Source organism: Pleurodeles waltl, chromosome 5 (genome assembly GCF_031143425.1).
Source record: "Pleurodeles waltl isolate 20211129_DDA chromosome 5, aPleWal1.hap1.20221129, whole genome shotgun sequence".
NCBI lineage: Eukaryota > Metazoa > Chordata > Amphibia > Caudata > Salamandridae > Pleurodeles > Pleurodeles waltl.
In genome coordinates, this window is record NC_090444.1 from 741,417,955 (window position 1) to 741,432,970 (window position 15,016).

General features: G+C 44.6%; 1 protein-coding gene across 2 annotated transcripts in view; it reads left to right on the top strand.

Moving 5' to 3' along the window:
• The window catches only part of ANAPC1 (anaphase promoting complex subunit 1), a 614,893-nt gene that overhangs the window by 35,980 nt on the left and 563,897 nt on the right, over nt 1–15,016 (top strand). For both annotated transcript variants that reach the window (XM_069234703.1, XM_069234704.1), the window contains exon 4: nt 4,120–4,220. In XM_069234703.1, the coding sequence (XP_069090804.1) occupies nt 4,120–4,220 (101 nt within the window). The remainder of the gene's footprint in view (nt 1–4,119; nt 4,221–15,016) is intronic.

Consider the following 15,016-nt stretch of genomic DNA (forward strand, 5'->3'; position numbering starts at 1 on the left):
TTATGTGTGGTCTGCTTTTTTTAATTGAGCAGCTTCCAAAGAAATTGCATATATTGTTATAAAACACAACCAATGTGACAGTTACCCATACATTTTGCTGGTAGTTTAAAACTCCGCTACTTAAATACCAGTAATTTAGAAAACATATAATTTCTTAGTAATAAACAGCCACATGCATTCCTAAAGTGCACATTGCAAGATAAATAATCACTTTGAAACGCTTATCCCTGGATACTTAAAGTGCATTCAGAGTACAATTTTTGGTTATGGAGTATATGTAAAGTGCATAACAATACAGTACAAGCGAGATAAATAAAGAAATAATGTCTACGTTCTGATACCTGGGTATCTCAGGTGCTTCAAAGATACAGTACTAGATTATGCAAAAAAAATGTAAAGTGCATTGATTTTCAGTACATGGAAAATAAATAAAATGCATAAACATACAGTGCTTTCATATACACCCCCAAAGGAACTTAAAGTGCTGATGCCACCGAAATGGAGCGATTAGATAGAATACTAACCTAATGCGAGGCAATGTGCGCTCCTCCCTATTCATATAGTTTAATAATACGTTTTAAATAATCCTATCCAGTATCTGTGAACTTGTGATGTTCCCCACTCATCTAGCATATGTTTCTTCAAAGGCTCTCGTCCTTATCATTTTCTAATACCAGCCCTGAAGAGTAGGGACATTTGGGGTTCTCAAATATTGAAGTATTAAAGAGCATGCTAGCATTAAGGCAATAGAGAGAAAGTATTGCCCAAACCTATTTATTTGGTAGCACTCTTTGTAGATGCCAAATAACACTAAACTTGCTTCCGGTGTAATCATGAACTGCTGACCTTCACTAAGGGCTAAAGAAAACTCCTTCCAAAATTGTGAAAGTTTGGGACTTGCTTAAAATATGTGGACAGTTACCGATCATCACATTGACAGCTTAAACATTGATCTGGGACTTACAGAAATAATTATGTAGTGCTTGTGGGGTGTAATATGCCATCCAACGAGGCAGAAAGGACATCATTTTAAAGTTATCTACCCTAAGGGGTTTGTGCCCTAACTCTGAGATGAGCTGCCAATCTCCCATAGATAACCTGCAGATAGTTTTCTCATAGATTTTTCCCATATACATGGTAATTAAATCTTGATCTGAATGTTTGCGTGAATCCCTATTCCAAGTGCCTATTCCTGTCAGCTTATTCCTGACTAGGGAGTGAATAATTATCAGAACCTCTTTGCTCACCTCTTGAAAGTTAGCTGTTAAAGAAAGCTAGTGATCTAAAACTAAACTGATAACTCCTGTACCTCACTGCAGGATGAGCTCTTCCCTTCTAATCTGTTTATGACTTACCTAGAAATCTCCTATGTCTCTAAAATCTTTAAATTTCCAGGACCCCAATTTCGCCAACAGATTCAGACCAAGAATTTAGCATTCCTTCAGCAAGATAAATCTGACAGGCTGGAACCTGCTGCGAATTGAGCAGAGCACTGATTCGATTTGCCAACTCCAGTAATACCTTATACCTAGTCTTTCGAAAGCTTTACTGTTTTTTATAAGGGCTGGTAAGTCAAATGCTGACTCTTGCACCATACTCCTCCATAAAAAAAAAAATCTAGTACCCAGCACCTTCAATGTGTCGTGCCATGGTATCAAACAATGCCGCCTGATAGTAAGTCAGTAAATGGGGAAGCGCTATACCACCCTCGGTTTTATCCAACTGCTGAATTGAGTATTTAACCCTTGGGGTTCTGCTGTTCCAGACAAAGCTTCTGATGAAAGAATCTAGCTCCTCAAAATATGACCTGTTGATTCTACTGGGTACATTAGAAAAGATAAATAAAAATAATGGTAATATTGACATTTTAATAAGTGCTACCCTACTGATCCGTGGCAACTGAAGTAGAGCCCATCTTTCTAATAAGCCCTGAACATTCCAAAGCAATGCAACAGAGTTCAGTTGGAATAATTGGGAGCAGCTATTGGTAACAAAAATCTGCAAATAGGAGAGTGGATGGTAAGAGCTACCCTGAAGCTGCAGAGCTAGTGGAAGATCGCTAGATGAAACAGCAAATATAAGGGATTCAGTTTTACTTTGATTGAACTTATACCCACCTATATTAGTAAAATCTTGGATAAGAATTGAATGCCTTCTGAATATTAGTCCTGTCAGCCGTTAGGTAAAAAATAATATTGTCTGCATATAATTTTATTTTTACCATCCCATCGATAGTTTGAAAAGCTGACCTTGTATTACGAATCTTCTCAGCTGGTAGCTCGGTAAAAAGAACATAGGGGCACCCCTAATGGGTACCTCTGTTTATTTTCACAGACCCCCCTGCTTTAACCTGATAATTACATCAGATTCAGGCTAGGCTCGTTACCGCTACGTTCTTTCACCTGTACTTGGTCTAAAGATGATCCTTATGCCAATTTCTCCCCGATGGGCTGCGGCCTTCCCGAATGTAGTGCACACGTACTATTCCATTGTCCTGCTTATGATAAACAACTAATCAAATGGATTGTACCTCTTTGTAGAATCATGGGCTTCCAGAATCGGTTTACTGCCCTTAGAATTTTTAGGTCAAATACCCAGGGCGTGGTGGCATTTGCCTTAGCAAGCTACTTAGATGAAATTTGGCGTGCTAGAACAAAAATGTTAGTCATCTCATTAATAGGAGCCTATAATGGGAATGCTTTGTACTTTCATCCTATCTATTGTTTTTAACTAGGAATATATTTGTTCTATGATAGAAAATTTTTACATTTTTGCACGATTTTATAATATGGCATGATTTTAAAGGGAAAATGTTTTATATTCTAGGACTTTTATTCATAGTATATTTTTGTAAAATTGTGAATTTGTGATGCGCTTTTATGGTATTTGTGTCTTACCGAAATAAAGCTAACAATGATGATGATGATGATTTTGATCTCCCCACCCTGGTATAAATGTCTAAGCATATTTGTGAATTGATTGGAAACTCGAACTTGCCCATACTGTAAAAAAGGGCATCCCTATTGACCGGGCGAAGACCTTTTCAGCATTAATCATGGCTTGCCTTAATTTAATTGCTCATAAAGCAATCAGTACCATGATTTAAAAGGTTAGTATTTGCTGCAATAAGCCTATTGGATACAAATCTGCTCTGATCTTTAGGTATTAGCGTTTGAGCTACGGGGATAATACAAGAGGCTCAAACATTTGTGAATAATTTATAATCTGTATTTAGCAGACTTATTGGTCGACAAGACTTAACCTTTGCAGGGGATTTGTCTTTCTTGAGAAAGCTGACCATGAGGATCCTGTAAAAATTGAAGGGATCTCAGCACCCTCCCTTTATTGAGTTAAATCAGTGAGGAAAGGGGCAACTCTTTTGCGAATGCCTTGTAAACTTCTATTGGTATGCCATCATTACCACATGCGTTTGCGTTGTACTGTCTACTTCTAATGTATTATCCATAAATATTTTAGAATCAATAAATATTATGAATTTGAATAGTTTTGTATTCCTTTTAGAATTTGATTTCAGGTCCTATGTTTACACAATCCGCCTGGTTTAATAAGCAATAAACCCATTTAAGTGGGTCTGTAATCTATGTTGCCCTCCTTTCATAAAATTGTCATTTTTACTAATTTAAGTACACCAGTGTTCTGTATGTCTTTAACCTAAGAATGGAGTGTGAGCTACATCAGAGCCCATACCGTCAGTCTGGACATAAGCCTATTTTATTTCAACACTAATACATTGTATTTGATAATTGAGCCTGAACTGAATTCAAGTTCTACTCTTTTTAGATGGGGGTAGAGTGACTAGATAATGCATTTAGTGTGTGTGTGGTATTTGCATTAAGTGTGCCATTGGTCCGATCATAAGTTTACACTTTGATTGTTCAATGTGAAGCAGCCCAGGTTTTGCTTTATAATTATTTTTTTGCAAAACTAGCTAAATAAGAACCTTCTAGAGAATGCAGGATGTATGCAAATTTGATCCACGTTGACCCCATAAACCAGAGTGCCTTTTCCAGATTCCATGATTAAAAATATTAGCTGAGGAAAAGTAGACTATTTGATTATAACAGTACATTTTCGCCTGTTTTATTCCCTCAATGTCAGGTACTGGCAAGACAGAAAAATGTGTGTGTATTCTACAGAGTTCATGCATCAACATTCACAGCACAGAGGGAAAGGACTACATTGCACCTCTTCCTTTTCAGGTGAGATGAGAGTGATTCTAATGATGATGGCAGCACTCAAGAACAGTTATTCAGCTAGTAATAGACATGTGAAATGATTATATGGACAGAAGAAATGGAGAATAGTTAAGAGAATGGTATTTTGAGAAGAAATGCATGTGAGGATGATGTGGTGAATTAACAACTAACCACAGTTGATTGCCAGTGATGAGGGAAAGTGTCATTTGTACTTTTGCTATTATGAATGATATTTCCATTTTAGATGTCCAGTTTTTTTTGTTACTATAACAGTAGATCTAGACTGGGAGCACAGCGTGGATCCAAGCCAGGGATATTGCATCTTTACCGTATGATACCTCGGAGAGTGACAGCCCTATAGGCTTTCTCACAAGCAACTGCTTGGTTGTTTCAGTGATATCAAAGCTGGCAGTGCTCGCCTTTTCTTGGATCAGTTTTTCCTCTCTAGGTTTTGTAACTGAGGTTACCCTTGAAGATGAATAGAAGACCTCAACACAGCTATCATTACCTGTGACATACTTCCATGTGACCAAAACAGATGGGGGGGACAGGGAGATTGAATGGTCCAGTGTACACTCTCCCTAATAGTTATATTTAAAAAAGAAAGTACAATGTTCCAAAAGAAAAACACAGGTCTTCCAGGCACTTCTAAATATAGAAGCAAAACCCCTCACACATCTCTATGATGTCATGCTTCATCATTGGGTTTGCTCCATGTCAGACCGGCACTGCAATGTCTGACTGGGCCCTCAAAGGGGCTCCTTGCTGGAGATCTTTTGTGATACTCTGTGCCAAAATATGGAAGGAATAGGAGAAAAGTTAAACCCATAGGCCACAGAAAAAGAAAAAAGCTGGAGAGAAAAATATATAATAAAATTGGTTTGGCCACCAACTCGAGAAACGGATTTTATTAAGCGAGAAAGGGGCCGGTCAAGATTTAAAAAACAGTGCAGAGTGAGCGGGAGGTAATGACCGCTACAGTAAGTCAACATGTTTTGCGTCTTAAAAAGTCCTAACGGATCACTTGACGCTTCATTAGTACTATGTACAATAACCTTCTCCTAAGCTTAAAGTGCAAACTACTCTTATTACATCTATGCTGGATGCGTGAAAAGACAAAACATGGGTGAAAGTTACTCACATCAGTTATATATCTAGTAGATAAAAACTGAGAGAAACCTGTGAAAGCACAATACAGACATGCCAAATAGTTACAGGTTCCATCTATGCAGTACACAATTTATATAGTCGTGTGAAGTTGACGTGGCACTCAGTGATGATGTGTTGCCGTGCTGAGTGATAAAATACAAGTCAGGTCGACAGTGCTTACCATCCTAAACTAGGGACAGGGCTCCATGGGGAAAAAGCAAGCCTGTAGATTGTCGTTGTTTCTACAGAGGTATGGTGAAAAAGAAATTCTGTAAAGCAATGGACACTCAAAACAAAAAGTCTTATCATATCTTTTTGAATACTGTTCCAAATATAGGGTAAAGAATGTTAAAATTCAACATATATTGGATAGTTCTGGTATAATGCGGAACAATCACAAACATAAAAGTATGAATTAGGTGTAAAATAACAGGTCAGCACACGGTACTTATTAAGCACATTCATGGCTGCAATAATGTCAGAGTATCTCATTTACCAGAAAAGAATGTATCTTCAAAAAAAAAAAAAAAACTTTTAATCTGAATTGAGACAATGTCTCCATGAAAAAACCCACTCCGTGAGCCTATGGTGCAGCCGGATTAGTGTATACATAATAGTAAATGTGTACATAAAGTATCCCACGTGAAAAAGGGAAAAGCGCCCTGTCCGAGCGTCAATATTTAAAGGGCCACAAACTTTTCAATAAAAAGGAGCGACATGAAAGAAAATCAAAGCGCTCACTAGGAGTGGACTTACTCACTTTACAACGACAGTCTGTCGCCGGAGACCTACCCTGGGGCCGCGTTCCCGAAAAGCAGTAAGTGAATGCGGCACCCGGGTCAAATAGAGAGGTCGGGGCACGGACAGCCAATTGGAATAAGAATTAGCTGGTGTCTGTGCCGGCCCTTTGTCGTGAAATACCAGAGATTGATAAGAGACACCATTCTTCACTTGTGGACTGTATGGGTGTAAAAAGAAAAAAACAGACTCATTTTTATGTAAACCTCAGAAGGTAACAGTCTTCTTAGAAAGTCAAACTGATCTATGGATAAAAACGTTTAAATCACAAAAAATGTGAAAATATCTACGGTAGTCATTACAAAATATTTGTCAGAAAATAAAAGGTGTTTAAGTTTTATATTAAGCTCACATCAATGTGTCGAAATCCAAGACAGTTGCTGTAGAAAGCTTGTCAGTGAAAACAAAAAAAGGTTGTAAATACACTCCTTTAAAAAAATCATATGAAGGTGGCCTAAGGAGCATGATGGAATTCGTATAAATGACCCCCATCAACATCATATAAGTTAATAGCTCAAACTGGTACGCATGGGTCATAAATAAAAAAATAGCTGTCCTTGTCGAAGGAAGTACTACTACTAGGAATGTCTATGGTGGGGTATGGAAAAACTCATCTAGTAGAGGTGGAGACACTCATCCAAGGTATTTCATAGTTTAGTCCGTGTATGTGAGTTCCCAATTTAAAAACCCAACGTTGTTCTACTTCTAACAAAGATTTAGAAAAAGATTTTTAAATGTCAAGCACAACCCACCACATGTCGTCAGGGGTATGTTGTACCTCACGGTAATGGATACTCAGTTTAGTAGTAAGACATCCACATCTAATGTTGCTGCTGTGCTCATTAATTCTAATTTTGACTGGTCTTGTGGTCATGCCTATGTATCGTAGGTTGCAAGGGCAACTGATCTTGTAGATAGAATTTCGAGTGTTATAATTCATGTGTTTCAAGAGATGCCAGGTGCCAATAGGTTCCAAATTTATGGTGCTGATACGTTTGGTAAGTGAACACACATTACAGTTGCCGCACGGACCCATGATCAGCGGAAGTCGCCAAAGTGTCATCTGGTCAGGTTCCTTGAAGGTTGTCACTGGTCTTGTGTGTACAACTAAGTCCTTAGTACTAGTAGTCCTTTTAAAAGTGAATGGTGAGAATCGACCAACGTTTGTTAATGAGTTTTTTTATGGTGTTCGACAATGGGGTATATGTGGAGTTGCAGGTAAGTCGAATTGCAGTTTCTTTAGGTTCAGTTGTCAATAAAGAGTCTCTATTGTTGTTGCGGGCCCGTTTGCGGGCTGAATTAATGATTTTCTGTGGGTAGTGACTATCTTGTAGTTTTGTCGCGAAATCATTGGCTTGTGCTTCAAAAGTCAAAATGTTACTACAGTTACGACAGAGTCGTAAAAACTGTCCATACAGTAAATTGTCTCGTAAAGCTTTTGGGTGGTGACTCTCATACAATAGTACACTATTGCGATCTGTTGCTTTTTGAAAAGTGCAGGTTTGTAGTTTACTACAGTCAATGGTAATAGTGAGATCCAACAAGGAAATACTTTTTGGGGAAACTGTTGAAGTAAACTTCACAAAAGGCATCAAGTCTGTTGATCCAATTAGTAAATGAGTCAACCAAATGTACCTCACCCTGCCATACGATGAGTACGTCGTCGATATATCGGCACCATAATCTGATGTTGCCAGAAAAGGGATTGGTGGTGTTGATTTTAAATCGTTGTTCAAAATGATATACTTATAGACAGGCTAGGCTAGGTGCAAAGGTACTCCCCATCGATTTACCGTGTATTTGATGATGAGCTTATTTTTTCAAATTGAAAAAATTCTTAGTTAAGGTTAAAGAAGCACATTGCATAATGAAGTGAACCGGAGTAGGTGAAGTCCATTGTCTGTTCAATAGAGCATCATCAATAACTTGTAATGTGGCTTCCTGTGGTATGTTAGTGTAAAGAGACTCCACATCAAGGGTAATTAGGACTTGTACCTCTTCGGTGACATTTTATGGAGTTGATCAAGTTGAGGACATCATTAGTGTCCTTCAAAAATGTGGAAGATGCTTTCCATACATCCATGTGAGCCGTATAAGCTTGGTGGAAGTGCCTCTCCGTGTTAAAGTGCAATCTTTACTAAACACAACTTGTGATTACTCGAGGCTCAGCAGGGAGTCTTGTCTTAAAAATAATTGCACATTTTTCATTAATGTCCTTCTGAATAAGTTGCAGGTTTAGCATGTATTTCAGTCTTGCTGGTGCAGAAGAGACACCAGGGCACCTCTAGCAATGTGTGCATTCCAAAGCCTTCAACACTCTGACGTCTGCACTCCTTTCCAGACAGGCAGCCTCATCCTCTGTGATCAGAAATTGTATTTTGCATTGTTCACTCAAAAACTGTATTTGTCCAGCTCTCTAGACTTTTGTGGAAGCTCTTTCACATGAGAAAACTCATGCAACAAGAAGATTTTGCCTATAAATCGGACACCCCCACTCTCCCCAGGGTATAGAAATTTCTTGATTTGCAAAAAAAAAAAAAAAAAAGTAAAATGGATCTTCGTGTAAAAAAAAATCTGCTGGGATAGTCGTGAGGTACACTGGGTGCGAATAATCCTCCCCTCTGTGTCTGTAGTGGACTTGAAACTTTCCTTCAAAATAGCTAGAGAATTTTGCATTCTATGTCAGGACCGGAGGCGAGGATTATACTTGTTTAAAGCTTATTGACCGCCAAGGACGCCATGTCCACTACTGGTTTAAAATAAAACCGCTTAAACATAGATTCTGATGACACATTTATAATGTCCTTGAGTGTAGCCCAGAGAGCAAAAGCCTTTGAGGCCATAGTCCTCCTGACTGAATGTGCTCTGAATAAGGGCACATTGATGCCTGCCTCCTGCATGACTCAATGGACCCAGAATGAGCGATCGCATCAGCATAATTTCCCAAAGCAAGACACCATTGTTTTTGAAAGATTTATTTACCACAATCTTTAGTAAAACTTTCAGACTCTTATAGAGCGAAAAGGCTATCTTGGAGGCCTTGCACATCTCCTTCCTGTCCTTTCTCTCTTCTCAGGTTCTTGACTTTGCTCCCCTTATCCATTTTACAGCTGTACCTTCCTAACCTTCCTTCTCCCTCTCTAATAATTTCTGCGTTCCTTCCCACTAACTGTTCCTCTCACTTCTCACCCCCGTTTAGTTCTGTAAGTCAATTCCATATTTTTTGTCCGTCGGAAAAGCAAGTATGCAACGGAAGAACCAGTATGAAGTCTGAAAGACAATCTTCCAGCTGCCTTCTTGGTGCAAATTCCTCATGGATTCCACAATCCTACATGCAACCCAGAGATATTGAAGCATTCTATGTTCGATCCACCCAACTTACCAAGATCAGCTCTACTCCAGGACAGCACACATTTATCCCAACAAAGTAACGAGGAAATAATTCAAGTAAAAGGAGGAGAAAGAACAGACAAGAAAAGCAACCATTAGGACAAAGAGAGCTGGCAGACTTAACCCTTTCTAACAACACCTAATTGTTAAGTATCTCAGGCAGGGTTGTTTTTCTAGCACTCAGTTTACCTCCAACATTGTCACCACAAGAATGACGCTGTAGGGTGTCATCACAGGGACGACTCTCAGCACCACCCTGTTCCCTTCCAGGACTAGGACATAACTCTCTTTCCTGCTAGACTCAATAGTCTGTGCCCACATTCTCATCAAGAAACACAGGTCCTCATTACCACCCTGGCGGTCGTTGATAAAGTGGCAGTAATACCACCAACAGGCCGGCGGTAACTACCGCCAAATTATGACAATGGCGGAAAGATCTCCGAAAGACAGCCAATGTGCCACACCGACCGCCAGGGCGAAAACAAAAGTCACCACGGCGGTAGCTGCATACAGCTAGGCGCAAGTCAAAGTTCCGCCCACCATATTATGACCAGACAATCCGCCACCTGTTCCGGGGCGGTACCAACAACATCAAAAGCCTGGTGGAAACACTGCACAGAAGTGAAAGGACTCACCATTAGAGATACAGAGAAGACCCACACCGCCATGGTATTCTGCTTTCTGCTCCACCACGAACACCAACGCCGGTGAAGACGACAACGGTGAGTACAGCCATCTAGCACACAATGGAAGGGGGGGAAAAGAAAGTGATTTTAATAAGAACAACACAGTATAAATAATCATTTAACCAATGCTACCGATATTTACAAATGCACGGAAAAAGGGACACTGCCCAGTCCCGAGTTCGTGTGGCCCACATGGCCAAGGGGCAAAGTCCAAGGCCCCACTTGTCACCTTCATCAATACGGAGAGAACACTGCAGGGGCATCAGTTGGCAAATAGGCAGGCACCTCAAGGGGATGGGGGGCACCTCAGCCAGAAGCGGAAACAAGACCACTGGTTCTGGAAAGGGCAACATGCCCTGTGTGGTCCTGGGGAGTGCAAGGCCACAGACTCTCAGGTGTGTGTCTTGCCCACTGGTTCTGGAGGGGCAACAAGCCCTGTGCTTGGTCCTGGGCAGTGCAAGGTCAGTCTCTCAGGTGGGTATCTTGCTCACTGCTTCTGGAGGGGGCAACATGCCCTGTGCTTGGTCCTGGGGAGTGCAAGGCCACAGTCTCTCAGGTGGGTGTCTTGCCCACTGGTTCTGGAGGGGGCAACATGCCCTGTGCTTGGTCCTAGGGAGTGCAAGGCCACAGTCTCTCAGATGGGTGTCTTGCCCACTGATTCTGGAGGGGGCAACATGCCGTGTGCTTGGTCCTGGGGAGTGCAAGGCCACAGTCTCTCAGGTGGGTGTCTTGCCCACTGGTTCTGGAGGGGGCAACTTGCCCTGTGCTTGGTCCTGGGGAGTGCAAGGCCACAGTCTCTCAGGTGGGTGTCTTCCCCACTGGTTCTGGAGGGGACAGGCCGCACAGCAGTCCATGGAGTATGGATCGCATAGCATCCGCCGGCGGTGACGGCTGCACTGTGGAGGTGCTGGTTGTGGGAGGCTCCTGCACAGCCCCTGCACCATCGGATAGCTGCACTGTGGTGGTGTTGGTGGTGGTGGAGGGAGGCTCCTGCACCCTTGGATGGCTGCACTTTGGTTGTGGTGGTGGGAGGCTCCTGCACAGCCCCTGCATCCTTGGATGGCTGCACTGTGGTGGCACTGGTAGTGGGAGGCTCCTGCACAGCCCCTGCACCCTGCGATGCCTGCACAACCACGGTTGGTGGTGGAGGCTCCTTGCCCTTCTTGGCTGCTGGTGCAGGCTCCTTGCCCTTCTTGGCTGCTGGTGCAGGCTCCTTGCCCTTCTTGGCTGCTGGTGCAGGCACCTTGCCCTTCTTGGCTGCTGGTGCAGGCACCTTGCCCTTCTTGGCTGCTGGTGCAGGCACCTTGCCCTTCTTGGCTGCTGGTGCAGGCTCCTTGCCCCTCTTGGCTGCTGGTGCAGGCTCCTTGCCCCTCTTGGCTGCTGGTGCAGGCTCCTTGCCCCTCTTGGCTGCTGGTGCAGGCTCCTTGCCCCTCTTGGCTGCTGGTGCAGGCTCCTTGCCCCTCTTGGCTGCTGGTGCAGGCTCCTTGCCCCTCTTGGCTGCTGGTGCAGGCTCCTTGCCCCTCTTGGCTGCTGGTGCAGGCTCCTTGCCCCTCTTGGCTGCTGGTGCAGGCTCCTTGCCCCTCTTGGCTGCTGGTGCAGGCTCCTTGCCCCTCTTGGCTGCTGGTGCAGGCTCCTTGCCCCTCTTGGCTGCTGGTGCAGGCTCCTTGCCCCTCTTGGCTGCTGGTGCAGGCTCCTTGCCCCTCTTGGCTGCTGGTGCAGGCTCCTTGCCCCTCTTGGCTGCTGGGGCAGGCTCCTTGCCCCTCTTGGCTGCTGGGGCAGGCTCCTTGCCCCTCTTGGCTGCTGGTGCAGGCTCCTTGCCCCTCTTGGCTGCTGGGGCAGGCTCCTTGCCCCTCTTGGCTGCTGGTGCAGGCTCCTTGCCCCTCTTGGCTGCTGGTGCAGGCTCCTTGCCCCTCTTGGCTGCTGGTGCAGGCTCCTTGCCCCTCTTGGCTGCTGGTGCAGGCTCCTTGCCCCTCTTGGCTGCTGGTGCAGGCTCCTTGCCCCTCTTGGCTGCTGGTGCAGGCTCCTTGCCCTTCTTGCCTGCTAGTGCAGGCTCCTTTCCCTTTCGGCTGGCTGGTGCAGGCTCCTTTCCCTTTCGGCTGGCTGGTGCAGGCTCCTTTCCCTTTCGGCTGGCTGGTGCAGGCTCATTCCCCTTCAGTATATGTGGCCTGGAATCCTTTCCACCACGAGTAGGTGAGGATGGAACTGGGCCCGTGGACTGTGTGGCTGAGGTGCTTGGCTGGGTTCTTCCTACTCTGGCCATACGTGCAGGACGGGGGGTGGAGAGGTAGGGAAGAGGTCAATGGTGGAAAGGAAAAGCTTTTTAGGGACATTGGGGTGGGAAAAGAGATAAGTAATGGGAGTGGAGGATGAGGGTGTGGTTGTTGGAGGTGTCTGCTGGATTTGGGTGCAGTTGCATGGTATGTATGCTGTTGTGAGGTGGATGGCTGTTGGGTGTCTGAGTGCTTGCGTGTGTGTACTTTGGGGGGGGGGGACAGACACAGTGGGAGAAGACAAAGGGGACATGTGCATGGCTGTTGTAGAGGTATCTGCCAGTGAAATGTGTCTTCTGCTTGGTGTTGTGATGATGCAGGTAGTGGATGATGATGTAGTGCATGCAGTGTTGAGTGTAGACGTAACTGGGTGGGAGGTGGAGGAGTGGAAGAGGGGGAGACAGTGGAAATAGTGGATGTTGTTGTTGTGTCTACAACTGGATGGTGTTTGTGTGAGTGCCGGTAGGATGAAGTGTGGTGCTTGTGTTTGCCTGTGACACTCTTGCGTGTTGTCCTGTGTTTATAGCACTATTGGAACACACATAGCCCAGCACCCAACGTGTACCCAGCCAGGAGGACATCCCTCCCCCCTTACACAGAGCCGTCAACACCCCGCCATACATGCATGCCACATGCATCGTGCCCACAGTGTACTCACCTGTTCGTCTGGAGGCCCATACAGCAGTCCGTACTGGGTTAGGACCCCCATCTACCAGTCTCTCCAACTCCTCCGAAGTGACGGCCGGGGCCCTTTTCCCCTGTCACAAGGGCCATGGTAGGTTCCAGACATAGGTCACAGCAGCACATGCAGTGTAGGTCCTCTCCTATGGAAGGTCAAGTAGCAAGTGAGGAATCATATAGAAAATGGCGGTCATGTCTGCGGCGGTGCATACCGTCACCACCGGCATAGATCACCATTGGCCACTGTAACCCATAGGGCCCAATATTAGCCAATGAGGATTTGCACTACAGTTCACAACCGCCTCCCGCCACGGCGCACAGCGTCAGGGGAATTACCTGACTTCCATCTGTCCCACAACACAGGACAGGCGGGCGCCATTTAATGGGGGGGGGGTGAGGTGGGGGGGCAGCCATCTGGAATCATGCTGCGTCACAGGAGAAAAAAGCACATACTGGACAAATCACTCTGAACCATTACATGTTTACAGAATGCCAACTACTGTTGTGGCTCCAATGTTCAGTTTGTGACACCCTCCTCACTCTTGTGTCCCTTAGATACCTACTGCTGCAGATGAATAGGAGATGTAGACATACCCCTATGTACAGACCCTTGGTGGACTTGGCTACAGTGGAGGACAGGCACATTATACTCACCTATAGACTGGACAGGGCCACAATCACAGAGCTGTGTGCCCAGTTGGAATCTGACCTGATCTCAGCTATCCGTCATCCCACTGGGATTCCCCCTTCCTGTGCAAGTGCTATCTGTACTCCATTTCCTGGCAACTAGTTCTTTCCAAGTGACAGTGGGCTTGGCAGCAAGAATGTCAGTCAATGTTCTTAAACGTGCTGACAAGAGTGTTGTCTGCCATGATAAAACACATGTGCAGCTACATTATTTTCCCCCAGGTTGAGGATTTGGCCACAGTGAAGGCCGAGTTTTATGCAATGGGACACATCCCCAACATAATTGGGGCGATTGATGGTACACATATTGCATTTGTCCCTTCCCTCACTCCCCTCCCCACCAGAATGAACAGGTGTTCAGGAACCGTAAGAGTTTCCACTCCATGAATGTTCAGATGGTGTGCTTGGCGGACCAATACATCTCCCACTTCAATGCTAAGGATCCTGGGTCGGTGCATGATGCTTTTGTCCTGAGGAATAGCAGCATCCCAAATGTGATGGGCCAACTACAGAGGCACATGGTGTGGCTAATAGGTGCACCCTGGTTCCTGCCCAGTATATGTTGGTGTATGGTTATGGTGTGGGCCGTATAGGATAGTGTGTGGCTAAATGTTGTCCCTCAATATTTGCAGGTGACTCTGGTTACCCAAACCTATCATGGATGCTGACCCCTGTGAGGAATGCCAGGACAATGGCAGACGAACGTTATAATGAGGCACATAGGCGAACCGGAAGGATAATAGAAAGGACCTTTGGCCTCCTGAATGCCAGGTTCCGGTGCCTCCATCTAACCGGTGGATCCCTGTACTACTCACCCAAGAAAGTCTGCCAGTTAGTAGTGGCATGCTGCATGTTGCACAACCTGGCCCTCAGATGCCATGTCCCTTTTCTGCAGGAGGAGGAGACTGGAGATGCCCCTGTGGCAGCAGTAGACCCTGTGGATAGTGAGGATGAGGAGGCAGAGGATGAGGATAACAGAACATCTGTTATCCGTCAATACTTCCAGTGACACACCGGCAAGACAGTGTAACTTTACATTTCAATGACTTTGGTTGTAATCTGTGTGGCAATGGCATGCTGATATTTCCCACTTCTATGCCCACTTACTGTTCTCTCTAGCAATTCGTTTTGCAGATGT